Source organism: Cyprinodon tularosa, unplaced genomic scaffold, assembly GCF_016077235.1.
Source record: "Cyprinodon tularosa strain WSP-4 unplaced genomic scaffold, ASM1607723v1 ctg74, whole genome shotgun sequence".
Taxonomy (NCBI): Eukaryota; Metazoa; Chordata; class Actinopteri; order Cyprinodontiformes; family Cyprinodontidae; genus Cyprinodon; species Cyprinodon tularosa.
Genome location: NW_024039496.1, coordinates 2,759,054 through 2,772,314, shown reverse-complemented (window position 1 = coordinate 2,772,314; position 13,261 = coordinate 2,759,054). Strand labels below are relative to the sequence as shown.

Genomic DNA, 13,261 nt, shown 5'->3' with positions numbered 1-13,261 from the left:
TTGCTGTATGTAATTATGAGTATAACCAGGATATTAACAGAAAATACTGATAAAAAACAAAACAAAAATCAACAGGTTTTTTTTGTTTTATAAATAGTTCAAGTCTGAGTGTGTTATCCAAAACAAAAGCATAGCTTTTAGAGGCAATTAGAAACTTGACATCTTAAAGCAACAGAAACAATTTGGAGTTAAATGGGATTTACATTGAACACAACAACTCTTTGAAAAACGACTCATTTTTTGTGGTGAATTTCATTTCATGACTGTTATAAAAAAAAAAAAAAAACAAACATTTCATAAGAGAAACAATGAGCCTCTTAATTCCCAATTTTTCCAAAATGCCCATGGATCTGGAGCAGCATCCATTTCTGACGCACAGACCCAGATCCAAAGCTCTTTGTGGGAGGTTAGACAGACCAGGACTATCAGCGCCTCATTCTATCACAGACACATTTGTGTCTCCATGGCAAAGACATGTTAAAATTAGGCTCCATTGGTTTGTTTTATTGTCGTTTCAACACAATATCTAAGCAATACCCAATGGAGGTCCCTTGTAGGATCAGTCCAAGCCGCATTTTCTGTCCATGTCTTCAATGTTCTGTTTGTAGATGCAGAGGATGCTGTTTTACTGTAGAAAAAGTATACTGAAAGCCATGATGACACAGCAGCAAGCCACCCAGGGACTCTTCCTCTCACCTGAAGAGAGCGAAAAATAAAAAAATGTAAGTAAAAAAGCATTACATGTAAATGCAATGCGTAACAGCAGCGACTTCTCAACTAAAGCTGATTGCTAAGCAATAAAGGTAAGGCTATGACGACAGAAAGACATTAAAGGAATACACTTGGTTGATTTTAAGGTCTTAGTTCATGCACTTCAAGGAGCCAGGATGTGACATTCCTCTGTGAGAGCAACATAACCACTCATTTAGAAGTATAGGTAAAGCACTGGTGGGTTTCCATTGTCTGGCGCCCAGGGAGCAGTGTGGGGTTAAGGGTTTTGCAAGAGTAACAGTCTGTGGGGATCAAACCGGGTACTTGCAACCTTCTTAGAGCACAGGCGCACTGCTGTAACCATTAGGCCAACACTCCCCCTTTATTTGCATGCAAATAAAAACAAGCAGGATGCAGCGGGGGCCTTGTGATTAGGGCATAGAGTTTGGAATCCTGAAGTTCTGAGTTCGAGCCCCGCCACAAAATTTTATCCAATGTGAGATCAATAAAGTACAGCTAGATTTTTGGGATATTGTTTCACTTGTTCACAAATGAGGGGAAGATGGAGCGGGAGATTGATAGGTGGATTGGTGCGGCATCTGCTGTGAACCGGGCCCTGTACCGGTCTGTTGTGGGGAAGAGAGAGCTGAGCCAAAAAGCAAAGCTCTCGATTTACCGGTCGATCTACGTTCCTACCCTCATCTATGGTCATGAGCTTTGGGTCATGAGCGAGAGAATGAGATCCCGGATACAAGCGGCTGAAATGATTTTTCTCCGTAGTGTGTCTGGGCTCTCCCTTAGAGACTTAGAGTAGAGCCACTGCTCCTCCACATCGAGAGGAGCCAGTTGAAATGGCTCGGGCATCTGATTAGGATGCCTCCTGGATGTCTCCCTGGTGAGGTGTTCCAGGCACGTCCCACTGGGAGGAGGCCCCGGGGGAGACCCAGGACACGCTGGAGGGAGTATGTTTCTCTGCTGGCTTGGGAGCACCTTGGGATTCCCCCGGAGGATCTGGCCCAAGTGGCTGGTACAAATTGAAGAGTCTGCCTCTATTGTTTGGAAGCTGATAGCAGACCATGTTAGACCAGCAGATTGAGAAGTTATGGAGTTATTTGTAACGACAAGGCCAAATGTTCAGCCTTCTAGATAAAATCCTAAATCAGAGAACCATAAACATGTCTTATCTGTTTTGCTGCCGCTCCACAACCTTTAACTTAGTTAGTTTTAGTTTGAGCTTAGACTGCTAATTTAAAAAAAAAGCAGCTTGCATGGAGTATGGAAGTACTGTATATTGGCCCAAAGAAACATTTCAAATGACGCCAATACTTTGGTCAAAAGTTACACAATGATGCTTAAAAACTGAATACCATAAACAGTCTGTTTTTAAATGATCAAAAATGTGTTTAATATTTTGAACCAACTTATCCAAATACATTAAAGGAATAGTACACCCAAAACATGATTAGCCTTCATTTTCTACTCACCCCCATGCTGAACAAAACTCTGGAGTACTTTTTTGATATCTCAAATGCATCTGGAGATCTGGGAGGCTTCTTGCTGTCTGCTGACATTCAAATAATGGAGGTCTATGGCGCCCGAGACAGAAAGGTCCATAAAAGTCCACAAAAACGTGTCAATATTCCTCCATACTGCTCGTCCAATGTAATCCAAGTGTCCTGAGTGGGTAGCGTCCATAATTTACTCGAAACGAAGTCATTTAGAACGTTTTAGAGCATAAACAGTAGTGTATAGGATTTCCTAATAGCGCCCCCATGCGCGCTCACGATTCTACGGAAGCCGGCAGACCAAACCAGCGCATTCAGCTCGGCAAAGAACTCATGCTCTTCCTCAACACTGAAGTCCTCAGACATTTTTCTTTCGTTGTTTCTTTCTTTGCACAGGTAAACAGCACATTTCTTCTTCTACGCTTGCATTAACGGCAGAGCAGACGCTGAATGCGCACTTTCTTCCGGTTTGGTCTGCCGGCTTCCGTAGAATCGTGAGCGCGCATGGGGGCGCTATTAGGAAATCCTATACACTACTGTTTAGGCTCTAAAACGTTCTAAATGACTTCGTTTCGAGTAAATTCTGGATGCTACCCACTCAGGACACTTGGATTACATTGGACGAGCAGTATGGAGGAATATTGACACGTTTTTGTGGACTTTTATGGACCTTTCTGTCTCGGTCACCATAGACCTCCATTATTTGAATGTCAGCAGACAGCAAGAAGCCTCCCAGATCTCCAGATGCATTTGAGATATCAAAAAAGTACTCCAGAGTGTTGTTCAGCATGGGGGTGAGTAGAAAATGAAGGCTAATCATGTTTTGGGTGTACTATTCCTTTAATAGAGATATATGTACAGAATATGTCAATGGGCTTACCTATCCTGGCACATTTCCAGAAAATTCCTAGTAGTCTAAAAGAAACAAGAAAAATATCATTAACAGAAAAACAAACATTTCTGAACCTTACTTTAATATGGATGAGTTTGCTTTGAAACAAACCCCAGAAATCTTTAGAACAAGTAAAAGTAAATATAACCCCAAAACAATAAATTAATCAAAATTGCATTAACCTAAACAGGAAATATTGTATTTAACTTTTTTATTCTTCTATCCAAATCGATTTGGAAGTTGCTCATTTATAAATCACACCAATTTCGCTTAATGAAAAATAAAAAATAATTAAATCCCAGCTCGACACAAACCTCGAAGTTGGTGTACAAGGTTTACCACGATTTAACAATAAATGGTCCATAAAAAGCATCTGTCAATGGGCATTTAAATGAGCTAGCTGATCATTGTTTTTTAATGATTGCCATGGCAACCGCAGCAAAGAGTGATGAAAAAAAGGGTATTTAATGTATGTATTGGTGGGGGAGAGAGAGAGTTGGATAAATATTTAGGAGGTACAGTAGTGAATGACCATGAAAAGGAAGCACTATGAATTGAAGGAGTCTGATGTAGTGACTGCTTATACTAACAATGCCATCCAAGAAAAGAAGACAGTATTTTGTGTTGGATTTGTTATATTTCAGCTTTATGGAGAAATTCAAAGAGTAATTGTACTAAAAGTGACTTCAGGCAGAGTTAAAATATGTTTTTAGATTATGTTAAACACCTGAAGGGGAGTTGCTGGTAAGTTCCAGCTCCCAAGTGTCCCAGAATGGCTATCAGCTGTAATAAAGAAAATATTAAAACTCAACCAAGAGTCTTGATTGACAGAGCTCTATAGTATCTATTAAAATGTTATATGAATGGAAAGAAGGAATCTTAAAGCTATGTATTACAAGAGGAATACCTTTCCCATTAAACCACCATTACCCCTAGCTAGCTCTATTGAACAAATATATACTCGCACAATATTTCTATGTGAAAATAATAAAAAGATTCAGAGCTTCTCCATGACTCAGAGGGTAGCATTAAATCTACAATTTGTTTTGCACATCTAATTAATCTCTACATCTGCTGCTCTTACCGCCATTTATAGCAGTGCTTTTCAACCCTGGTCCTCAAGATATGCTGCCCTGAATGTTTCTCTGCCGATTTCCACTAGTGGCTGATTAACTGCATTCACCTAAAATCAGGCGAATGAATACAGAACAGTCTGCTTGAATTAACCAGGGTCGAAAAACACTGGTCTAGAGAAATTATGTGCGAGTCAGTGAATGGGTTTAGCCATGGCTGTTAATGGACTGTACCAGGTTTATTGGCTAAGTGAACTTTAAAAGTTTGAACATCAATCAAAGGAAAGGATTTTAATGGTTAAAATATCTTATTCTACCAGAAATACTAATAAAAAATGATATACCTTAAAACAGTGTGCTAATTATGCAGTTTGATAAAATCACGGTTGAGTTAAAAAGCAGAATACATTTTTCTCCGCTTTACATCATATATATATATATATATATATATATATATATATATATATATATATATATATATATGAAAATAAATAAAATATATATATTTCATTTTTAAATCTGTGTAAGAACATACCCAGTTTTATTCTTGTCCAAAAGGCTGGGAGCCAGCGCTCTGATATAGGCACAGGTACAAATCAGAAGGAGAATCACCGTTAGCAGTGACTGGAAGTTGAAAATGGCCGACTGCAAAAAAACAAAAAAAAGTAGAAAAGAGATATGCATCAAAAACTGGAAATGGTCTTTTTTATGCATCGACAAACAGCAAGAACTTTAGTGCTAGCATTTTGCATCAATGGAAATAATCACGTATTGCCCTCATTTAAAGAAGAATTCTAAACTATCCTGTTAAATGAGAAAGCTGCAAAACATGATTTTATTTATGCCTGATGCTAACATTAATACCACTGAATTAAAAGAAGTAATCAGTTAATACAGGGGATTATTTTTTGTACTAAACACTTTGATCATGGGGCACAATTGCCAAACAATTTTCAATAAGCTTCTGCCATGTCAAAATATTTATTTCGACTCAGTGTTGCATTAAATTTTCACCAAAATCTTGCATTGGTGAATGTAGAGTCTGACTGCTGCATAAAGCCTTCTTCATGTGTGAAATGACGCTCCCTCAACCCCTCTTCCCTAATTTGAGCCCGATTAACCCCATATTCAGGTTTTCAGCTGACCTGATTTTACTGTCAAAATCTCATGAAATTTCATCGTTCTGTTACAAACTCTCGTGATATTTAACAAATTCTTGTGAGATTTTGTTAGTAAAATAGATCGATACCGCGTCAATATATCAACATATAAAAATATGGCAAAATTTCGTGAATTTTCTTGTTTTTTTTTTGTTTTTTTTATCTTAGCTGGCTAAATGCTGAATCACCACAGGTAAATCCAATAAAAATAATTATTTAGTGCATTGTTAAATTTAGTTTGAGTACCGTTACACAAACAAATAAAAAGCTTAGCTTATTTGATAGGTGCACATGATGTGCTGGCTACAACAAAGTCTGTTATATTAAACTGGAAATACTTGCAATCTTTATTCTAGGCTACAAGTATAATGCTTTATTTTTGAAAAGAAAAAAATGTGAATTGTGAAAAATGTCACATTTAGTATAAATTAATGTGACAACTTAAATGAATAACATTTGGTGGGGATTTTTAATCTTTAAAATGAGTACATCACTTAAAGATCCTTATTGAATATTTTATAGCAATACCACTTTCTATTAAACGTTTTTTTTTCCTGACATCTTAGTCACAAGTTTTAATTTTAACCACTCAAATTATTTACTTTTTGCAACCAACACGTTTAGCTGGTATAACACTTCTTTATTAAGATTTAAAACATGTATGGTGTTAAGATAGGGCATTAATAAGAAAGTTAAATACATTTATTGTATCCTTATTGCCATTACAATATATATATTATCTTTCAATTTACTTATTATAATAATGGTAATGAATTCAAACAGTAAAGCTCCTGGGCTGATCCAACTAAAACTAATATCTGGCTAATATGCAGGGAAATAGGTGTGTTTGGTTCCTAACAGACCGCCCTGCTGTTAAACCAGATGCACCTAGAGGAGCTATGTATATTAAGGGTCCAGCTACGTGGCACACTTTGAAAACATTTGCTTTCGACATACTTAACTCCAACACAGTTATGTGTTATTAAGCAAATTCCTGGCGATACAAAACCCCGCTTGCATGACACAAAGTTCCGTTCGCAATGTGTCCGTTTTCGAAAACATCAAAACGCAGTTAGCTAAACTTTTAGCCTATCTTAGCTAGCCAGTTTGTTCAGCTAACATATGCTAAATCTGAGTAAACCTGCCAGCAGAAAGTCACGCAGCCTCCAATGGCATATACCACAAGAAGACTGTCTCTATCAAATATACAAATTCGATATATAGCATAAATGTAGCTGAGCAAAATAAAACAAACTTACCATTATTGATAGCAATCAAAGCCACATCACACTTCCTGTCCTTTGGAATTAACGTAACGTCGTTGGTTAACACGTACCATACGTAATGACGTACTGAGACGCGCTGAGGCTGTTTGCTGATTGGTTAAAAACAATTCGACAGACGACAAGCCGTTGAAGGGGGAAACCGAGCTGCCAATGTGAGTGCAAAGATCATCTACAGTTTTATTTTATCTTACAGCAGTTGCACCCCTCAACAATTAACTTGTACCCTTGAGTTTTTGTTCTTTGACTTTTTTCTGAGCTGGGGTTCATTTCCTGTCCTCTGTTTATAATACATGAGGGTTTTTTTGGTCAAAGAGAAGAACACCAGAAAAGTGCAGCAGAAACTTTGAATCTTGTTATTGCTTTTCCTGCACCATGAAGTACTAATAATGTACTGTGTGCTTTCTGTCGTGCACTGATAAATCCCGTGATAAAGTAGAAGTAGAACCTTGAAGTTTTTTTTTTTTTTTACATTATGAGTACTTTTCAGTCTTAAAAGATAAAAAAGTCATGCAGTTCTGTTTTGCATGATAGCCCATCACAACATAGAGCATTATGATGAAGCAGAAGTTGATATGATGCATAGTTTTGATTTATTATTAAAATCTACCACGTGTGCAACACATGCACATTTCAGTGCATTTGCAATTGCAGGTCTTTTTATGTATTTCTAGGCACACATTGGACATTCAGGGGCAGAATCTAAGTCTTTCTACATAATGTACAATGGATTTAGGTCTGGATTTATTTAACTGAACCATTCTAACCTTCAAATCTGGTTTAATCTGGAAAAAAAAAATCTGTCCTAGTCTTGCAGTTTCTTTTTCTGTCTTGTTTTTTTCTAGGATTACCCTATGTTTAGTCCCTTCATTATTCCCTTAATCATGCCTGCTATAGGACAACAAATTAATTTAATTGATACAGCATTAATCCCTAAATATTGTCTTAACTATTGTCATACAAATTTCCACAAAGGATTAAGATGTTGTAAATTATGATGACAAAGTTAGGAAGGATCTCCTGTAGTGATCAGGATAATTTTTTTTAATTATTATTATTCATTTCAGGCAATTACATACATTGGAACACACAAGTGAATGCTAGTTAGTCAATTTAAACTTGGGAGTCATAATATAAGTAACAACAAAAACAAAAAACAAGGTCTGATAGGGAGTGGGATAAAAAAAAAAGTTGTTAAAATTCCATCCAAGTGCTCATTCATGGTAAAAAACAAAAACAAAAACAAAAAACAAACATGGTAATGGATAGGTACCATCAATGATAAAAGAACTACAAGCACACATCAATAGACACTAATGTACATTTAAGACCCTCTCTGAAAACACTGTGACCAAATTGACTGAATAGGATTTTACATCTTTGAATATTTTTGCATTGTATATGTTGTGAACTCAGACTGTTCCAGAATTTAACTCCACATACAGAGAAAAAAAAACTTTTCAGAGTTGTTCGAACTTTAGAAAAAGTCTCAGTCTGAAGATGCTGTCGTGGTATGACAACGTTTGTTATGGTTGTTTTTAATGTTTTTTATTTTTTGGAGAATCCTTCTTTGCACAACAAAAATGAAAAATCCATTTATATGTACATTATGTTTTAATACAATGCAGTTATTTAGTTGTAATGTAATGAAATGTAAAAAGTGCAAAAGGTGTGAATACTTTAACAAGCCTGTGTGTGTGACCTGAGTTTATTGTTCATTTGGTCATCTATGTATACTTTCATTTAACATGTGAACCGTTTGTTAACTGCACAGTTTTTCATTCTGTCCAACTAAACTAGACTTAACTAAAAGAAAAAATCGAATTATTAAAGTTTTACTATTGAGTTAGCCAAAACAAAATTTTGAGGATGTTGTATGTTTAAAATGTATAGTTCTTCCCCATAAATCTAGTTATTTCTTATAGGAACTAGTATCCATCAGCTTAAGTTTCAAATCCATTTATTTACACTTTAATATCATTCAATTAAAACTACATTAGCCATGATATTCTGCTCCGGGAAAAAGAAAGGTTTCCGTGCTATTGTCTCATGATGACGTAAAGATAGATTTTTGCGGTCGACTTTTCGCTCAACATTTTCACAATAAAGTCTCCTCCCTTAAACAAGCCACACACCATCTTGATTACATTTAAGATGTGTTTTGTAAATCCCATTTGACATTTCCTTCCCAGACACTCCTAGAGTGCACTTCACGCGCAAGAAACTCTGTCACTCTGTAAACCACACATAAATAATGTTTTAGATATTTCACTGTAGGGATTACAGTGTAAACAGGCTCACATTCCTTATAAAGTGATTCCGTTTTATAGTTTACAGCACACTGACTGCTGTTCGTCATAGCATTGTTGTCATATCAAGGTCCAAAGCAGTCATAGTATATGTAGTGCATGCTTTAGACCTATATGTGTTTGTATACTGCAGTTTTATCACACAGTATAACCTCTCTTTCCTAATGGTAACTGGTAATGCATGCAGCTGTCTTGGAAACACATACATCAAAGCAGTTGTGACTGACATTGCTTCGTAGGGGCTGAGAGGTACTTAAAGTCTTGCTGATCTTAGATGCTGGAAGTTACGTGCTAAGTAGTGAAGTAGCATTTTTTTCTACATTTAGGATCAATTTGTTGCCCATTTTGCTCCAACATCACTCCATTTTGTAACTATAAACAAGCCTGTTAGTACCAGTGTACTTCACCATTCCAGAGCAGTTTATATAGTCCTTTTTTTCTTGTCTGTCTTTCTGTATGATAGAAACAAAGTCCATATTGTTCTGAGGGATCACATTGCTTTACCTGGCAGTGCCTCCACTACACCAACCTCCTACTAGATGAAGGAGCTTTCCCTCCTCACTCTGGCTGAGCCCAGCCTCTGTAGCCAGGGAGGTAATTTTAGCCATTGTTGGTTGTTCTAGTCTAAAACATTGGCCGTACAATAAATAAATATATATATATATATATATATATATATATATATATATATATATATATATATATATATATATATATATATATATACATATATATATATATATATATATATATATGGGTAAATCCTGAGCTTGTTTATCAAAAACCTGAGGCATCGCCAATATTAATTCAGATTATACTATGTATAGTCCAAGTACACAGCACTCCATCTAGTGTCACCCATTAACAAAACACCTACATACTTTAAGTCTTCTGCTTGAGGCAATCTTAAAAGAGAGCAGTTCCCTCTTTTGAGGTTACATTAAATATGTTGAAAAACAGTCAGCAAATGTAAAACTGTGTCAATGATTAAAAATTTGTTTTAGACCCTTGATCAATCCAATATAAAATTGACTCCCAGCAAGTAAATGGTATTCACTGGAAACCTTTATTTTTTGTAAACGATTTGTAAATTAAAGATGACTTGAAATAATCTGCTGACAATATGGATGCAGAAGTCTCCCCTGGGGGGTTATAAACCAATACATGATTGGTATGAAACAGCCTTTTGTTAAGCCAATCATACACTGCGATATTTTCAATCATTGCATGCAGGGACAGATCAACTGTACGATGAAACTGCAGGGTTTAAAAGCTCACAGCTCAGGATGCACGTTCTCACACTGTGCTGTTAGGATTCAGACTGAGGACCCAGATACAACCAGAACACAATGGGAAAATCCTTTAAAAGATTTATTAAAGAAACTCTGCAGATAATTCAGGATCAGGGGGGCCAGAGCCTCTGGAGGGTAGAGAACAGGTTAGTGGCTGAGATGGATGATTAAAAGTTCAGACTGCTAAGCCACTAACCTTCTTTAATATCCATGCGGGGTGTCTTGGAAAGTCAGGGCACAGAAACAGGGATCCAGGCGGCACAAAAACAGATCTAACAGGGGCACCCTAGGCAGGCTCAAAAATCAGGAGGCAGAAACAGGTAAAGATCAAGTAAACAGAGAAAAATGCTAGATGTTTAGTAACCAAGGCTTTAAGGCAATCTGGCACTGTCAACTAGTAAGAAGGCTGGCAAACAGGTGAAAGGAATCAGTGGTAATTTGGCTAAGAAGTAGCAGCACAGGAGGGCCAAATGAACAGTCAGAGCAGAAGGGAGAGGGGAATGAAACACTAGTTTAAAGGCCAAAAACATAACTCAGACGCGATCTTACGACAGCCATCTGAATTTCAAACATGTTTGATTTTCTCTTTGGTCATGAGAGGCTAATTGCGCCTCGTTACCCCCTGTATAATACAAGATCAGGCGGAAAGTCCAAAAATCGTACAGTATATGCCCGGCTTTAGATAGCATAAATTGTCATTTTGAACAGAAAAACACAGAAAGATCCAAAAAGTTTAGAAAGATCATGCTTTACATCAAAATAGAATTATAATAATGTACCGTTTGGGATCAGCGGTAAAAGATAAAAATGATTCATTTTTCCGATTCTGATCAATTCTTTTACTGAAAAGAAAGAACTGGGATAGTGGCTATTAGAAATAACAGTTGTTAAATGTAGCTAATGGCATGACATAATGCTAACATATTTTTAAAAAAAGTTTTAATTTTCACTTTTGCATTCAAGTTTATACTGTTTATAAGGTCTGAAAGGAACAAATAATTAAAGATGAATTTCCCTGTGTTGTTTTTTGGGCCAAACTGCTGTAATTCTTCACTAAACATAGTAAAATAAATGCTACTTTCTTTTCATTTGAATTATATTTTAACAGGAATTGAGTTAAGTAAAAACCAAAAAGCGACAATGCAATTAATGTTTTATTGAAGATTTATATCAAAACAGTTTAGATTACAGAGATAAATAAGTCTATACAGTTTTTACAAATTCTAACCATGTAAGTAAGAGTATAAGAAGCATATCATCAAAGCTATGTGTCACAGTAGTCTCTTGCTGATTATTTATTGGCTCCAGAGTTTGTATCAGAAGGTTGAGTATGTAAAGAGATGCTGTCAGTTAGACTAAAGAATTGGCTTTGATGGTTCTGCTTGGCTATCTATCCCACAAAGACAGACAGTGCCATTTATTTAATTAAAGTGTTCATCTGTCATTACCATCGGGTCATCGCTCCCTAGCAACAGATGTTACAGTAACTAATGAGTAGCTGGGTTCACTTTATGAGGTCAAAGTTGATGCCTTCAGCAACTTCATTCATTTAGCAACACCCTTTCTTAAAGCACAAAGGGTCATGCATAATCTGCTCCATGTTTCATTTTTAAATACTCAAGATGGTGATGTGTGTGTTAATGGAGGAAGTTCCTTGTTACTTTTATGTTGCCGCTTTTTTCAGGTCATGTCGCTCTGAATGACCTTGTGGCCCACGCTATTTTACTGTGTATGATCGAAGACATGACATAGGATGTATTAGTCATGTTGGTTTGTAGCTTTTTGAACCAAATGCAGAATCACACGGAGAAACGGTTAATTTTATTGTTTATTGATAGATGCAACAAGAATCTGGAAGCGGAGAACTGCAGGCAGTCGGTTGAACTTTCTGGTTGGTCTGAGGGGAGAAAACAGGCTGATCAGGAAGGAGTTGGTTGATGTCAACTGATGACTGATTGATTTGCTAACTTGAGGGATGAAGGGGAGGAATTATGGATCTATAGGGGTTTGATTCAGCATGTTTTGATTTAGTAGCCACACCCAGGCCTTGATATGCATTGATCCAGGTCTGAGAGATTTAGCTGGTTTTTGTTTTTGTTCAAAGATATTGTGCAAGGTTGTGAACCCAAATAAAAAGGCTTCAAGTGCCTAATATCTAATTTGGAATTTAACAAAAGTGGGTTAAAAAGAATAATCAAAAACCATTTAATCACTTTTTAAAATTTGAATCAAGTAAATCAAGTATTTTAATCAAGTGACATTTGGGGTAAAACAAAAGAGTTTCATTGACCCATCACTTGGCTTTATCCTTGCAGAGTTGGATGGGAGTGGGTGAGTATATGGTCAAAAGATGGAACCTATGGAGTATTGGCAAAAAGAAAAATAATTTGAATGAAATAATTCATATTCCATATAGAGGGATCAGCCTCAAAATAATGACCACTGATAGGTGAAGTGGTCGAAGTTTTCCTTGGAGCACCTTTTTTAGCTAGCGCGCTGATCCATGCATGAGAGTAGAAGTAACCACTCATTCATACATTCATTCAACAATAAAAGTAAAGTCCTGCAAAAATGGAGTTCTGGGCAAGCAGGCTTTCAGGGTCATAAAAACAATGAAAACCTGAGGTGAAACATATGCTTAATGTTAGTGCAAATGAAAATCGAAATAAAATCACAAGATTGCAATTTAGTCCTAATTCAGCCCTATTATATTTCAATTAAGGTTCAATTCAGGTAATTTATTTAGTGCCAGTTCACAACACAGTTGATTTCAAGGCACTTTCCAGAGGAAATTAAACCAGGTCATACAGATTAATCAAACGTCTTCATTCTAAGGAACCAAATTTCATCCAGTCTTTCAGTACATCCCCAACTCATTTATACCCACTCACCTTCAATCAAGGCATCTTCCACAGCTGCAAGTGGGACTTCAGTGGGAGAGACATTTGATAGTTAAGCTTTAGTGCTCGGGGGAAGTTTGGAATTGGGCCATGGACTTTGCAGGATTCCCTGCTCCGGGATGAGCACAAGGCAACA

General features: G+C 36.6%; 2 protein-coding genes across 2 annotated transcripts in view; one reads left to right on the top strand and one right to left on the bottom strand.

Annotated features, from left to right (window-relative positions):
• Nucleotides 1-285: 285 nt before the first annotated feature.
• tmem167a (transmembrane protein 167A) lies at nt 286-6,704 on the bottom strand. Its single transcript, XM_038269835.1, has 4 exons — nt 6,601-6,704; nt 4,717-4,826; nt 3,097-3,131; nt 286-696 (listed from the first exon to the last, which is right to left on the bottom strand). The coding sequence occupies exons 1-4, from the start codon at nt 6,601-6,603 to the stop codon at nt 626-628; spliced, it is 219 nt and encodes a 72-aa protein (XP_038125763.1). The 5' UTR covers nt 6,604-6,704; the 3' UTR covers nt 286-625.
• The window catches only part of LOC119773039 (DNA repair protein XRCC4-like), a 32,950-nt gene continuing 26,367 nt past the window's right edge, over nt 6,679-13,261 (top strand). Inside the window, exon 1 of the mRNA XM_038269834.1 lies at nt 6,679-6,779. The gene's annotated coding sequence lies outside the window, so the exon portion shown is untranslated. The remainder of the gene's footprint in view (nt 6,780-13,261) is intronic.